Raw genomic sequence first — 12,916 nt, 5'->3', positions numbered from 1 at the left:
CAAAAACGAATTTATATCATAAAAGTCCCATCAATACAGCAAAAAATTATTAAATGGCAACTCTAAAAAATACCTGTTATGGCGGCAACTCTCTTCCGAACATTGTTTAGTGGTATTAAAACACCTTGATTCTTATATTCCGCTTCACAGAACTCTTTCACCTTTAATATAATTTCTCGAGCCGAACTTTTTACAAATTTTGGCATTGTAATCAATCTTCAAAATGCACTAAGCTAGTTAAAAATTCACAAAAATCTACCACAACAAACGAACTTGATAACATCGACGAATGACAACATTGGCCGACCTGTCAAGTTTAGTTCCAAAAATCACCGCGGGACTTCTTTCATGAAAAGCACTATACCTCTGATTTTTTAAATCTTAATTAAATTCCTTTCAGAAGAAATGAATATCCATATAATTACTAAGGGGTTCCTATATAATTGAAGTGAAACTTCTTTATCGGGGTTGGAAAAAAATTTATTGTAACATTTTTTCGTTACGCCGTACGCGTCACGTTTTTCGGTTACGCGCCATGTTCCTTTTTGAAGTCAAACTTCTTTATCGGCGTTGGAAAAAAAATTACCGTCACATTATTTATTATTTATTATTTATTATTTATTATTTATTATTTATTATTTATTATTTATTATTTATTATTTATTATTTATTATTTATTATTTATTATTTATTATTTATTATTTATTATTTATTATTTATTATTTATTATTTATTATTTATTATTTATTATTTATTATTTATTATTTATTATTTATTATTTATTATTTATTATTTATTATTTATTATTTATTATTTATTATTTATTATTTATTATTTATTATTTATTATTTATTATTTATTATTTATTATTTATTATTTATTATTTATTATTTATTATTTATTATTTATTATTTATTATTTATTATTTATTATTTATTATTTATTATTTATTATTTATTATTTATTATTTATTATTTATTATTTATTATTTATTATTTATTATTTATTATTTATTATTTATTATTTATTATTTATTATTTATTATTTATTATTTATTATTTATTATTTATTATTTATTATTTATCTAAACTTTTAGATTTGTATAAATATGAACAACACTTCAAGATTAGTTTGCCACTGAAGTTTCACTTCTGACTTTGTACACACACACTTTTTTTTTATTAACATCGTTCTCCAAGGTACACAATTACCACTGAATCGTAGATATCATTTTTCAGATAAATTTCGAATTGTAAAAGTTTTGAATTGTAACCCTCCAATTATTCGAGTATTTTAAAACATAAAGATATTTTAAAATATTTATGTTATATGATATAGATATTCTAAATTAAATTTACCTTCTGAAATTAATTTGTCTTTAATATTGTATTTGATGATTGTCGAAGTTAGAACCATAGACTAATACAATTCTATGATATTTGAACCACGATCGTCAGACGTCAATCGCCATATTGTTTTAATAGTTTAATACATTGTGAAAGCTTTAACCTTTTAGGTAGGTTTTAAACAATATTTTAGCGTCAATCATACCTAATGTTAGCATGACAGATATGGAATAATATGCATTAAAATCTATAAGGAGTATTCCATATCTGGCATTGTATGCATTATGGTTTATTTTTGCATTTCTTCCGATCTGGCATTATGGGCGGTAAAGCAAAACTCGAGTCTTGTTCATTCCTATGGATGGGAAATGCTCGCACTGCAATGCAATAAAATTCCATGCGGTAAGGGGTTAAATTATGTATTTTTATTTCATTGGTACTTGATTATAAAAAGTTAAATCACAATAATCAATTATTGTAATGGATTCACTAGTCGGTTACGGTAGCGATGATGACATTGAAACTGAACGCTATGGACACCAAGCATCGGTAAGTGTATGCACTTGATGCATAATTTTTCTAGGTATTATTGAGCAATATGTTTGAACATTAAATTTTTATGTGTTTAGTTTTTGTTTTTCACTCTCATTAAATAATATAAATGTATTATGTTTTGATATGGAAGTCTTTACTCTTTTAACTATAATCAGTCCAATGCAGCAATGGTTTATTATACGTACATTACTACCTTGATTTACTATTTCCAAGAAATTATCATATTTGAAGTAATTTCAAATCTCTATTAGTATTTCTCATTATGTGATTTTCAAGAATTTGATATTAATTAATTTCTCTGCTTGACAATAGACTAATATTATAGTAGAAGAGAAGATTACACTAACTATGATCAAGTCAACATGGATCTAAGTGAGGTTGGTATATTTTTATTAACTTAGTTTACCATTATAATATATATAACTAGTTCCTATGTAGTAAGCACATTGTGGGTCAATATTGCTACTTCATTAATAATATCGCCTCATTGAGCACTTTTAAAACACTAGGAAATATAAAACTTTATAAATTTATATATTATTGATTGTCTTTGAAAGTGTTCTAGAAAAATAATGGTTCACCAAATTATTGTTACAAATTTAAACTAATTTTTGTAGTAGTTAATACATCAATAGCTTTTATAATATATATTAGATTATCCTTAATAATGGTATACACTAGTATTGTGTTATATCCACATATTAGTTATGACTAGGGATGCATCGATACGCTTTTTTGCCGATACGATACCGATGCCGATACATTTATAGAAATATCGTCGATACCGATACTAACGCTTATTGAATTAAAATTAAATTAAGATAAAATATATCAAGTTAAGTTAAAGTTTATCAGTTTTATTAAAAAAATATACATATATACAAAAATTAGTCACAAACTTTGAATAATTTGAAAGGTTTTGTTACTAAAATTAAGAATTAAGAGTAAAAATTAAATTAACATAAAATAAATAACTGTTACATAATAATTAATATTAACAATGATAACATTGTTGTAATTCTGTATTTTATTAAATTTGGTATCGAAAAAATACTACTCGCGATAGCAGTTAAAAGCCAAAAGCCAAATGCGCTAAGCGTGAAATTTGAAAAGTATCGGTGAATCGGCAATGAAAATATCGCCGATGCCGATATATCGGCAAACCCAAAGTATCGCCGATATATCGGTATCGGCATCGGTATCGGATGCATCCCTAGTTATGACATAAAAATAATTTACTCTCTCTTATATATATATATGCCAAAGTGGCTACCGTGAAACAGTAGATATTGAAATATGTATATGTTAATTTATCATCAAAAAAAAATTAAATTCTTTTCATCACTGATATTAACACTTTTATTATTTTATATGTTACCTCTTTGTAAATTGACCAAAACAAAAGTCAAAAACGATCTGCGTGGCGTCAAGATGTCCCTATCCCTCTAGTGACTTTACCATGTAAGTACGTAGAGTTAAGAAAGACATGTTTAATCCATTCATTATTATTGCTCTTGCCCCTATTAATATTATTGTAAAGGCTTCTTGTATCTGGGTCTACAAATAAATATCGTTTAAGAATTCTTCAACCATATGTTAACAACAAATTTGATATAAGAAACTTAATTAAACAAAACAAGGTAAAGTAGATAATATAGGTAATGCACATATAATAAAAAGTCTCATGCCATGATCAACATTGTAGGATATTAAAGTAGAAAATGACTGATGATGTTTGTCGTAGGATTCCCAAGGAAAAGAGTCTGAGCCAGAATTGCCGCAGGCTGAGTCACGGGTTTTACGGCAGACATCTGGAGAGGACCAGTCAAGCTCTAGTGAGTAAAGGTCTTTATTAATAGTATAAGTGTTATTATCATTGACATAAAAATATATTATTATAAATTTATTAATAATATATTTATTATAAATTTGATATGATAATAACACAAAAGACATTTAATTTTGCTGTAAATAAACCATTTAAAATTTAACATTTATACTAATTTTATTAAATATTATACTAGTATTAGTGTTGTACTAAACTTATTCAGAAGACAGAGTGCAATGAGCAGAGCTATTCTAGAATCTAGATCAACAACTGACAATGTTCTGACATTGTTTATTAGATCCTTAAAATGATCCATTGTTATATTATTATTTTCTATTTTTTTTTTACAATGTGAAACAAGATTTTTTTTTTTTTTTTTATATAAAAGGGGGGATAACGCGGCTATCGCAGCCCATGGAGACTCATTTTTAATGGATGCGTTGCCGACCTTTGTTGGAGGAGTATACTCTACTCACTTTGAATAGTTGGAGGTCGTATCTCTCAGGGAAGACCCCCGCCGGGAGTCGATTCCACGGTCCACTAGTTTGCAAAAGAAAAGGTCCTGTGCAGCGAAGTGTCATCAAGGTGATGTTGATGAAATTTTGAAATGATATGACTCGTTCTACAGAACACTCATCATAGGAAACGCATAGAGAGAAAGAATGAAGCCGATCTGTAATACATTGTAGATTGGCAATTCGACAAGTCCTTCGCTGAATTTGGTCAGAAGGAAGAAGCTGGTATTTGGGAGCCCAGAGATGTGAGCAGTATTCCATATGAGGTCGGACTTGATCCTTGTAGAGCTGCAAACGTTGTACCTCAGTCATATTGTTTAGCCTACCCAAACACCCAGCTTTTTGGATGCCACGTTGGCTTTTTCGTCCAGATGGCTGCGGAATTGGACTTATTTTGATATGCCAAACCCAAGCATGACGCTGTGTGAAGTACTAAGGGGAGCGCCTTCAAATTGAAGAGACTACAAAATGAAGATCCTTTTCCTATTGGCAGAAAACGAACGAACGAACAGGATGGGCGAGAGAACACAACCTTGCGGAACGCCTGTATTGATGTCTTAAGTCCGATCGAGGGAAGGTTATCAGGGCCACTCGACTTGTGTGTACCAAGGCCAATAAGGCTCTCCAAATACCAGTTTGTTCGAATCGAACTTCAGGCATTGAAGACCCGCAATGCGGAATAGTAGGCGGTAAGATCCCTGAGTCATCGAGCGTGGAGTTAGACGCAAAGAGAAACCAATGGAGCTCTGCTTTCTCTTTCGCCGAGTAAGCCATCGAATCATCCTCCTTTCGCAAGGATGGTAGAGAGGGCTGACAAAAGCTTCCCTGAGTTACTTACGCTAATGACCAGAAGGATCAGGTTCCAGAGGGCATTTTCGCGAGCTTCTCACCAATTAAGCCTTGAAAATTTCTCATTTCATTCGTGGTAAATCTCGGCCATGGTTTGGTCATTCTTGCAAAGAAAGTCCCCGTCTTAAGCTAGAGCTATATGAAACCTGGGATCACGCAACGGCTATATAGGATCCTGATGTATGTGTACTCCATAAAAATGAACTTAACGCGGCTTCCCGAACCCTTGAACGAGAAATTTTCAAGGCTTAATTGGTGAGAAGCTCGCGAAAATGCCCTCTGGAACCTGATCCTTCTGGTCATTAGCGTAAGTAACTCAGGGAAGCTTTTGTCAGCCCTCTCTACCATCCTTGCGAAAGGAGGATGATTCGATGGCTTACTCGGCGAAAGAGAAAGCAGAGCTCCATTGGTTTCTCTTTGCGTCTAACTCCACGCTCGATGACTCAGGGATCTTACCGCCTACTATTCCGCATTGCGGGTCTTCAATGCCTGAAGTTCGATTCGAACAAACTGGTATTTGGAGAGCCTTATTGGCCTTGGTACACACAAGTCGAGTGGCCCTGATAACCTTCCCTCGATCGGACTTAAGACATCAATACAGGCGTTCCGCAAGGTTGTGTTCTCTCGCCCATCCTGTTCGTTCGTTCGTTTTCTGCCAATAGGAAAAGGATCTTCATTTTGTAGTCTCTTCAATTTGAAGGCGCTCCCCTTAGTACTTCACACAGCGTCATGCTTGGGTTTGGCATATCAAAATAAGTCCAATTCCGCAGCCATCTGGACGAAAAAGCCAACGTGGCATCCAAAAAGCTGGGTGTTTGGGTAGGCTAAACAATATGACTGAGGTACAACGTTTGCAGCTCTACAAGGATCAAGTCCGACCTCATATGGAATACTGCTCACATCTCTGGGCTCCCAAATACCAGCTTCTTCCTTCTGACCACAGAGTATGGGATATAGAGTTCAATTGCTTGTAGCACCACATCGTTGAAAGACTCAGCGCTGCTGTCAGGTTTACTACCCTGAAGCAGACTTGTGACCATGGGTTAGCTGCAAAGAAATGACGCAAGTCATCCCAGTCGGCCGGCTTTTAACGACACGACGACGTTCTGAAAAGTGCGGGCGGGATCGACGAATTAGCACTACTGTACACACCAAGCAGTGGTCGGAGGATCCAAGTGGAGTAATTAGTGCATCAGCATAAGATCTAATAGCGAAGGCTGATGATCAGCTCGATCTGGTATTCGCGTAGACGTTTGTGTCCAGTGGAGTTAAACCATATGCAAGAGCGAAACCGTGAAAGCGTCTTCCCTAATAGTCGGTCGGTGTATTTGCTATGTACTAATGTTTTAAAAGTTATATTTCTCATTAATCCGGTAATATTTAGTCAAAATAGACCTTCGTTAGCGACTTTTCGACTGTGCTTTACTGCTCGTCTTACTTCTTTTCGTATAATGTGAGATAATGTTTCCATCCTATTAATTAATACCAAATTTTTTAATAGTTTAATCGATTGACCTTTTTATATTGCGACAGTGGCGCGGATTTCGCTCGGTAAAGTAATCTGTAACTCCGAAGGTATTGGCATTACGGAAAAAAGTTTAAGAACAAAATTGTTCATAATTAAAAGATCTACACTTTGATGATCGGTAAAATTTAATAAAAATGAATGGTTGGGGAGAAAACGACGAAAAATTGAAAAAAAAGTAAAATTTCTGCCTTGCGGGAGTAATAACTTGTAAAATATTAATGTTATAAAAAAAAGTTTCAAATAAAAAAGTTAGTAAATTTAGTTAGAAAAAGAAAAGGTCTCTACAATTTTTCGCCTAACACTAACCAACCTCGAGATATCGAATTAAACGCGTTTCCATCGAAATGACCTTGAGCTGACCTCAGTACAACCCCTCAAATTGGAATTTATGCTCAGAATACACCCCTATCGATCCTCAAAATCCCCAAACTGTGTTCGCTCATGTTTATTTATTTCGTAATTTGACTGGAGTATTATAGTTGTTTTACATTTATAACTTTTTTCAAATGAAAACGTAAATGTCATCTTCTTATCACTAGCTGACAGTCGAGATGCAGAGCGCCCACGAGAGTATGGCAAAGAACGTGAGCGCGACCGTGACCGTGATCGCGATGGAAAGCGAGACAAGCGCCGCGAATCACCGCGGAAGGATCGGGAACGCTCTGAAAGAGATCGTCGCTCACCACGTAAAGATGATAAATACAGGTAAATACCAATTGGTGCTATACGTCTGACACCTAAATCGATCCTAAATAAATCTCGAGAATTTAGCATAATTGTTAAGAAAATCAAGTTCATTCCTTCATAATAGGATGTTCATTACAGATCGTAGTCAAAGGCCTCGTGATGCACCACGTTGAGGATTACTTGGCGACAGACCAGACGATAAACACTCGTCTACTGATAGCAAGGTATTAAAATATAATTAATATAAAAATAATTAAAATTAAAGAATTAAATCTGTATCCATATTATGATAGAACAAGACCTTATCGGTGTGGCCATTAAGATACATAGCTATTGTTAATTAAATTAAAAATTAAATGGCTACCGTTCTAAGAGTTAACGGCATGTTATATAAACACATATATAGCTACATTGTATTTTATTGGTAACTTTATTTTAGATGCCAGCATTAATGGATCTTAAACCATTTGGAAGTGACGGGCTGACCAAGTTAAAATCACAAGACGCTCGTGACGCTGTATCTCCCAGGTAATTCATATCTATTATTTTGCCACAGTTTTAATAACCAAAATAGAATTATATAAATAACTAGATTTTACAAATAATTTTTAAATATCGCAATTAACAAGTAAAAGTTTGTTTTTAATTTTTCAGGTTTGTTGATCGTCGGGAACGTGATCATGACCGAGAGCGTGATCGTGGACGCGACCGTGACTCTGAGTGTGACCGCGAACGAGAACGCGATTATGATGGCAGACACAACAGACGTTCTGAAGATAGACGGTATGTATAATATTCATATACTAAGGTCCATATTATTTTTACTTTATTATCCCTCTTAACATTGCTATGTGATCAACAGGTCATCTGGACGCGACAGAGGCAGCGAGAGGTCTCGATCACGTGGTCACGCCTATCCTCCCCCACACACGTAAGATTTGTTTCGATACTACACTATTAGGGTAATTTATAATATTTGAAGTTGATTCACGTTTTAGAATACCGACACCATAATATATTGTACTTTATAGATTTTTAATTATTTTTAACAAATCATGTATCAATGTCAGTTAAAAATATTTTTATCAGTAAGTTTATACATACTACTTTTTTTAGGTCAAATGAACGAAGATCACCCTCATCTGGTGACTACAGAACGTCTTCATACAAAATCAATAAGAAGCTCGAGGTTATGGAAAAAATGGGTAAATTATTACACGCTTTATATTAGCTTCACCTGTATGTATGTATGTATGTAACCGACTCTTTCGGACTCGATTTTGACCCACTTTAAACGGACAGATTTAATTCAAACTTTGTATAAAGAATCAGCGACGATATAATAATTTCATAGGTTTATCTCGAAAAAACAATGAAATTTTTTTTAAGTCCACAAAGCAATACGATTAAATTGAGACAACACGTATTGCTGCTAGGACTAAAAAGTGGAAAATAAATATAGTTAAAAAAAACTATAAAACACGCTTTTAAAGCACATCAAACTAAAAAGTGAAAAATAATTCCTAATTTAGGCTGAAAATGGTAATGAACAAAAAATACTGGTTTTATTGTGAAAAAGCGTGGGTTGCTCGATGGCACTGAGCGCCGTATAATACGTGTTGTCTCAATTTAATCGTATTGCTTTGTGGACATACAAAAAATGTCATTGTTTTTTCGAGATAAACCTATGAAAATTATTATATCGTCGCTGATTCTTTATAAGTGTACAAAGTTTGAATTAAATCTGTCCTTTTAAAGTGGGTCAAAATCGAGTCCGAAGGAGTCGGTTACATACATACATACATACAGGTGAAGCTAATATAAAGCGTGTAATAAATTATGAACCCATCCATTTTCGTACTCCGCCGAATATCACTTAACCTGATAAAACGCATTATATAGATTAGATGAACATAAAGTCGTCTCATAAATAGTCATTAATTTAAGAATAATAGGATCGATGATGTTTTACGGCCGGGTTTGCTAACGGAACTACTGAGTACTATGCGCCAGAAACACTGTTTCCTACATACATGATACATACAAAATAATAAAAAAAAAAGGGTGCGTGTACTTATGTACGCGCGTAAGAAGTTATACTTCTTTGGCATTATTAAAAATAGTTTTTGATTGCATGCAAATAATTAATTACAATTAAATAATCAAAGACTGGAAAAGGAGTCATTAAAGTCAATAAAGTTCAGTTTACATTTGAAAAATTAATTAAATAAATATTTATTATTATTCTCTTACATTAAACAAATAAAACACTATTTATCTTTAAAACATTTTTATTTCATTATACTATTTATTTTTAAGTGACTCTAATGTCTTCATCAGAATTTCGGTTTGTAATTTTAAATTAATCATTACTTGGTTGTGCATCTACGAGGCTTCTCCAAAACTACTTGCTTTCTGCAACAAATAAGAGAATATTAATTTAAGCTCTGTCCATGCAAAACTTAAAATTTTTTATAATTCATATTATAAATTTTTTAACACATTTATATTAATATAATTATATAAATGTGTTAATAATATAATTTGTAGCACATGCTACAGACCTGGATAGCAACTTTCTTTTATTCTATTTAGAGATAGAGATAATTTAAATATAATAGCGGTGTCTTCCTTGTAGGTTTCTTTGGAGTTGTTTGGGGATTCTTGTTGTTCAGTTCGACATGATTTTCTTTAACCTTTCTTTAATCCTACAAAATAATGAAATTGTTAAGTTATGTTGTCACTGTTGTGCACACCTTTGTTTGGCATTTTTTAGTATTCAAGTTATGTCAAAACTGATTTATTACCTTGTCATTGTTGGCTTTATTTGCTTTTGGGATATCAATTGTTTCCAAAATGATTTTATTTGTAATAACCTGAAATATATAAATAACATCTATTAATTTAAGTATCATGGTGAGTGGTTCGCACTCAGGTATTAAGGTGTATTATACCCACTGTCCATTATAAGTGGGAATGGGCTCACTTCTGGCAGGACAGAGTTTCGGTACTACAAGTGCAACATGGATGTTTTGAGGTATTACAATATCTCTAACTACCCTGTAGGGGAATAAAGTAATGTTGTAAGCATATGCCTATGCTTGAAAGGTTGAACCTTGAACATCACCATACATCATATTTATAATTAACATTCCTACCTCGACACCATCACAATCAAATTCATTGAAATCTACTTCAAACCATTGTGTCTCGAGAAGGTGATGGTGGCTTTGTTCCACCTCCAGTTTTTGATGTTTCACGGCGATAAGATGACAACTCTTTTTTTGTATTCAATTTAGTGCACTTCCACTGATTCATCAATTGTTTTTTGTCTCTTGTGTAAATAAATTTTTGCTAAAAACAAATATTTGCTAGATTATATCTGATGTTTTGATTAAATAATGTGGTCATTTTTTTGAGATGCAGGTACTAATTAAAATGTCTACTTCTCTGTTATATCGCTCCAAGCCTTCATTTTCTCCTTATTAGTATTCGTGCTTAAATCTTTGTTCTCAATTATTGATATATAGGGTCGTAGAATATTTCTAAAAAGTTGCTGTAACAAACGCAATAAACAAAAGCAATGAATAATGGTTCATGTTTCAGTTTTAATCAACAATAATACTCGATAATACATACGGATAGTTAACCTCAATTGTATTGAAGCACTAGGTTAGCACAGTTTTTTCACAAATATTTTATATTATTTCACAAATATTTTGTATAATGAAAATAACTAGGTATATAATTATTAATTTTAAACAATAATTAAAACTCCTACTTATATTTGTTTAAAAGGTAAATGTCATTGTCAGATGTCAATTGTCATGGTCATTCAAAATTCTTGTTAAGCTGCTAAGCTAGAATATGCGTGAAGTTAGCTTCACGCATATTCTATTTCTTTTTACTTGTAGTTTGTCTTATTCCCATCTCGCTCGCGCACGCTATATCACACTGCCAATTTTGTGTCATAGGTGCGCGCGCAATCGTAAAATTTCACTCTCATCAATTTTTCATAACGCGCCTAAAGAAGTACAACTTCAAAAAGTCTATTAAAAAATATCCAGTGGCGCCACCACTCTATATGGGTTTTGGCCACAGTTCATTTCTTTGATAATTTTTTGAAGTTATACTTCTTTTGGTGCGTTAGGGAAAAATTATGAAAGTAAATTTCTGCGATGCGCGCGCACACCGTCACAAAAAACCGACACCCTGAAGATAGCCATAGTCAATATTTTAGTTTTTGTGATATTTAACTAGGTAATACTTTATAATAAAACTTACAATGTATTAAATACCTTTTTTCTATTGATAGTGTGTTTTTTTCTACAAACGTTGAATAAGGCGAAAGATAAAATTTATGAAAAGCTTTTTATCTTGTTACGCCAAAGAAGTACACACACATTATTTTTTTCATAGACAAGTAGGTGTTTAGTCTTCTATCTGACATGTTGTAAATTTTGACACTGAGACATGCCGGTTTCCTCAAATTTCGTCCATTGTCGGGGATCGAACCTACGAACTCAGGGATGAGATCCGCAACGCTGTACTCTGATAGGCCAAATAATTCATCTTATAGCCCTGCTTATGACAGAAGGCCATCTTGACCACGTCTTATTTAATTATACACGAGTACTAAATAATGTTAGCATAATTTTAATGAGATGGACCAGCCTTAATTTTTGGAAAGATTGCATCGATACGTTCAAATATAGAATGAAGCAAGTTCGATAGAATATATACATACATATATATTAATTGTGTGTGACCCCATTTAGGGTGTGAGTTAGGCACTTTGATTTTGCCACAAATAAATAAAATGTGTAAAAGTTATTATATTTTTATATGTTACTACTTATAAGAAGTGTATTAAAAAGTGTTGATAACATAAATATGTAATAATAGTATATACTATAAGCCCTAATAGCTATAAAATGTATCAAAATCCTGTCGTATGACAGTAAATTGTGTTAAACGAATTAAAAATAATTAATTTTCTTTTTTTATAATAGCCCGTTTTCGCTAAATACGAGTATATCCCAAACTAAATTCGTTTAGTCATAGAATGCGTCCGCAACCCATGTTCAGTCCATTTATCATAGAGGAGATAAATGTATGGCTAGATCATTAGCAGATGAATAATGATACAGACGTTTTTGGAAAACGTATCCTATTAGGTTGGGTCTTAAATAAATAAGACTGGCGACACGAGTAGTAAAAGTACACTTTGTAAACAAGCATATTACAAATTAGAGGATTATTTTCAAGATAAGATTGCTTGGAAACATGCTGGTCCTGCTCCATAGGACAATCATAGAGCCTGGACAAAATCAAATTGGTTGCTGATTTTTTGCTTTAACATATTTTTGTTATTTTTTTTTAAATTTATAATGCTACAAATGAAATTTTTTTATTTTATCTCACACACTGTTTTGTTGTGTTTTTTTATTATTTTTATTACTCTTTAATGTTAATATTCTACGGTTTCGATATTTGTAATTATGTGAGGAACATGTATACAAACTTTTTTAGTATAGTAGTTTATTCTAAGAGTACATTGTCTTCACATATAATTATTTAACAAATGTAACAAAATATTGTAAACCTA

At 32.4% G+C, this 12,916-nt stretch overlaps 1 protein-coding gene across 12 annotated transcripts; it reads left to right on the top strand.

The window, feature by feature from the left end:
- The first annotated feature begins 1,461 nt into the window (after positions 1–1,461).
- On the top strand, positions 1,462–8,634 carry LOC125062060 (splicing factor U2af large subunit B-like). 12 transcript variants are annotated; one of them, XR_007119160.1, is made up of 10 exons: positions 1,465–1,748; positions 1,840–1,895; positions 2,214–2,278; positions 3,307–3,736; positions 7,161–7,326; positions 7,447–7,532; positions 7,748–7,836; positions 7,963–8,091; positions 8,171–8,239; positions 8,425–8,632. XR_007119160.1 is itself a non-coding variant. In XM_047667663.1 (6 exons), exons 3-6 carry the CDS (start codon positions 7,748–7,750, stop codon positions 8,537–8,539), a joined length of 402 nt encoding a protein of 133 aa, XP_047523619.1. In that variant the 5' UTR covers positions 7,161–7,326; positions 7,447–7,532; the 3' UTR covers positions 8,540–8,623. The 12 variants fall into 12 exon arrangements, 1 of the variants encoding a protein (XP_047523619.1); XR_007119157.1 differs by having other exon boundaries at positions 1,462–1,748; positions 1,840–2,278; positions 8,425–8,634; XR_007119161.1 differs by lacking the exon at positions 1,840–1,895 and having other exon boundaries at positions 8,425–8,631.
- The last annotated feature ends 4,282 nt before the right edge of the window (positions 8,635–12,916 follow it).

The sequence above is a fragment of the Pieris napi genome, chromosome W (assembly GCF_905475465.1).
Source record: "Pieris napi chromosome W, ilPieNapi1.2, whole genome shotgun sequence".
NCBI lineage: Eukaryota > Metazoa > Arthropoda > Insecta > Lepidoptera > Pieridae > Pieris > Pieris napi.
The sequence above is the reverse complement of the archived record's forward strand: the minus strand, read 5'-3'. Positions and strand labels throughout refer to the sequence as shown.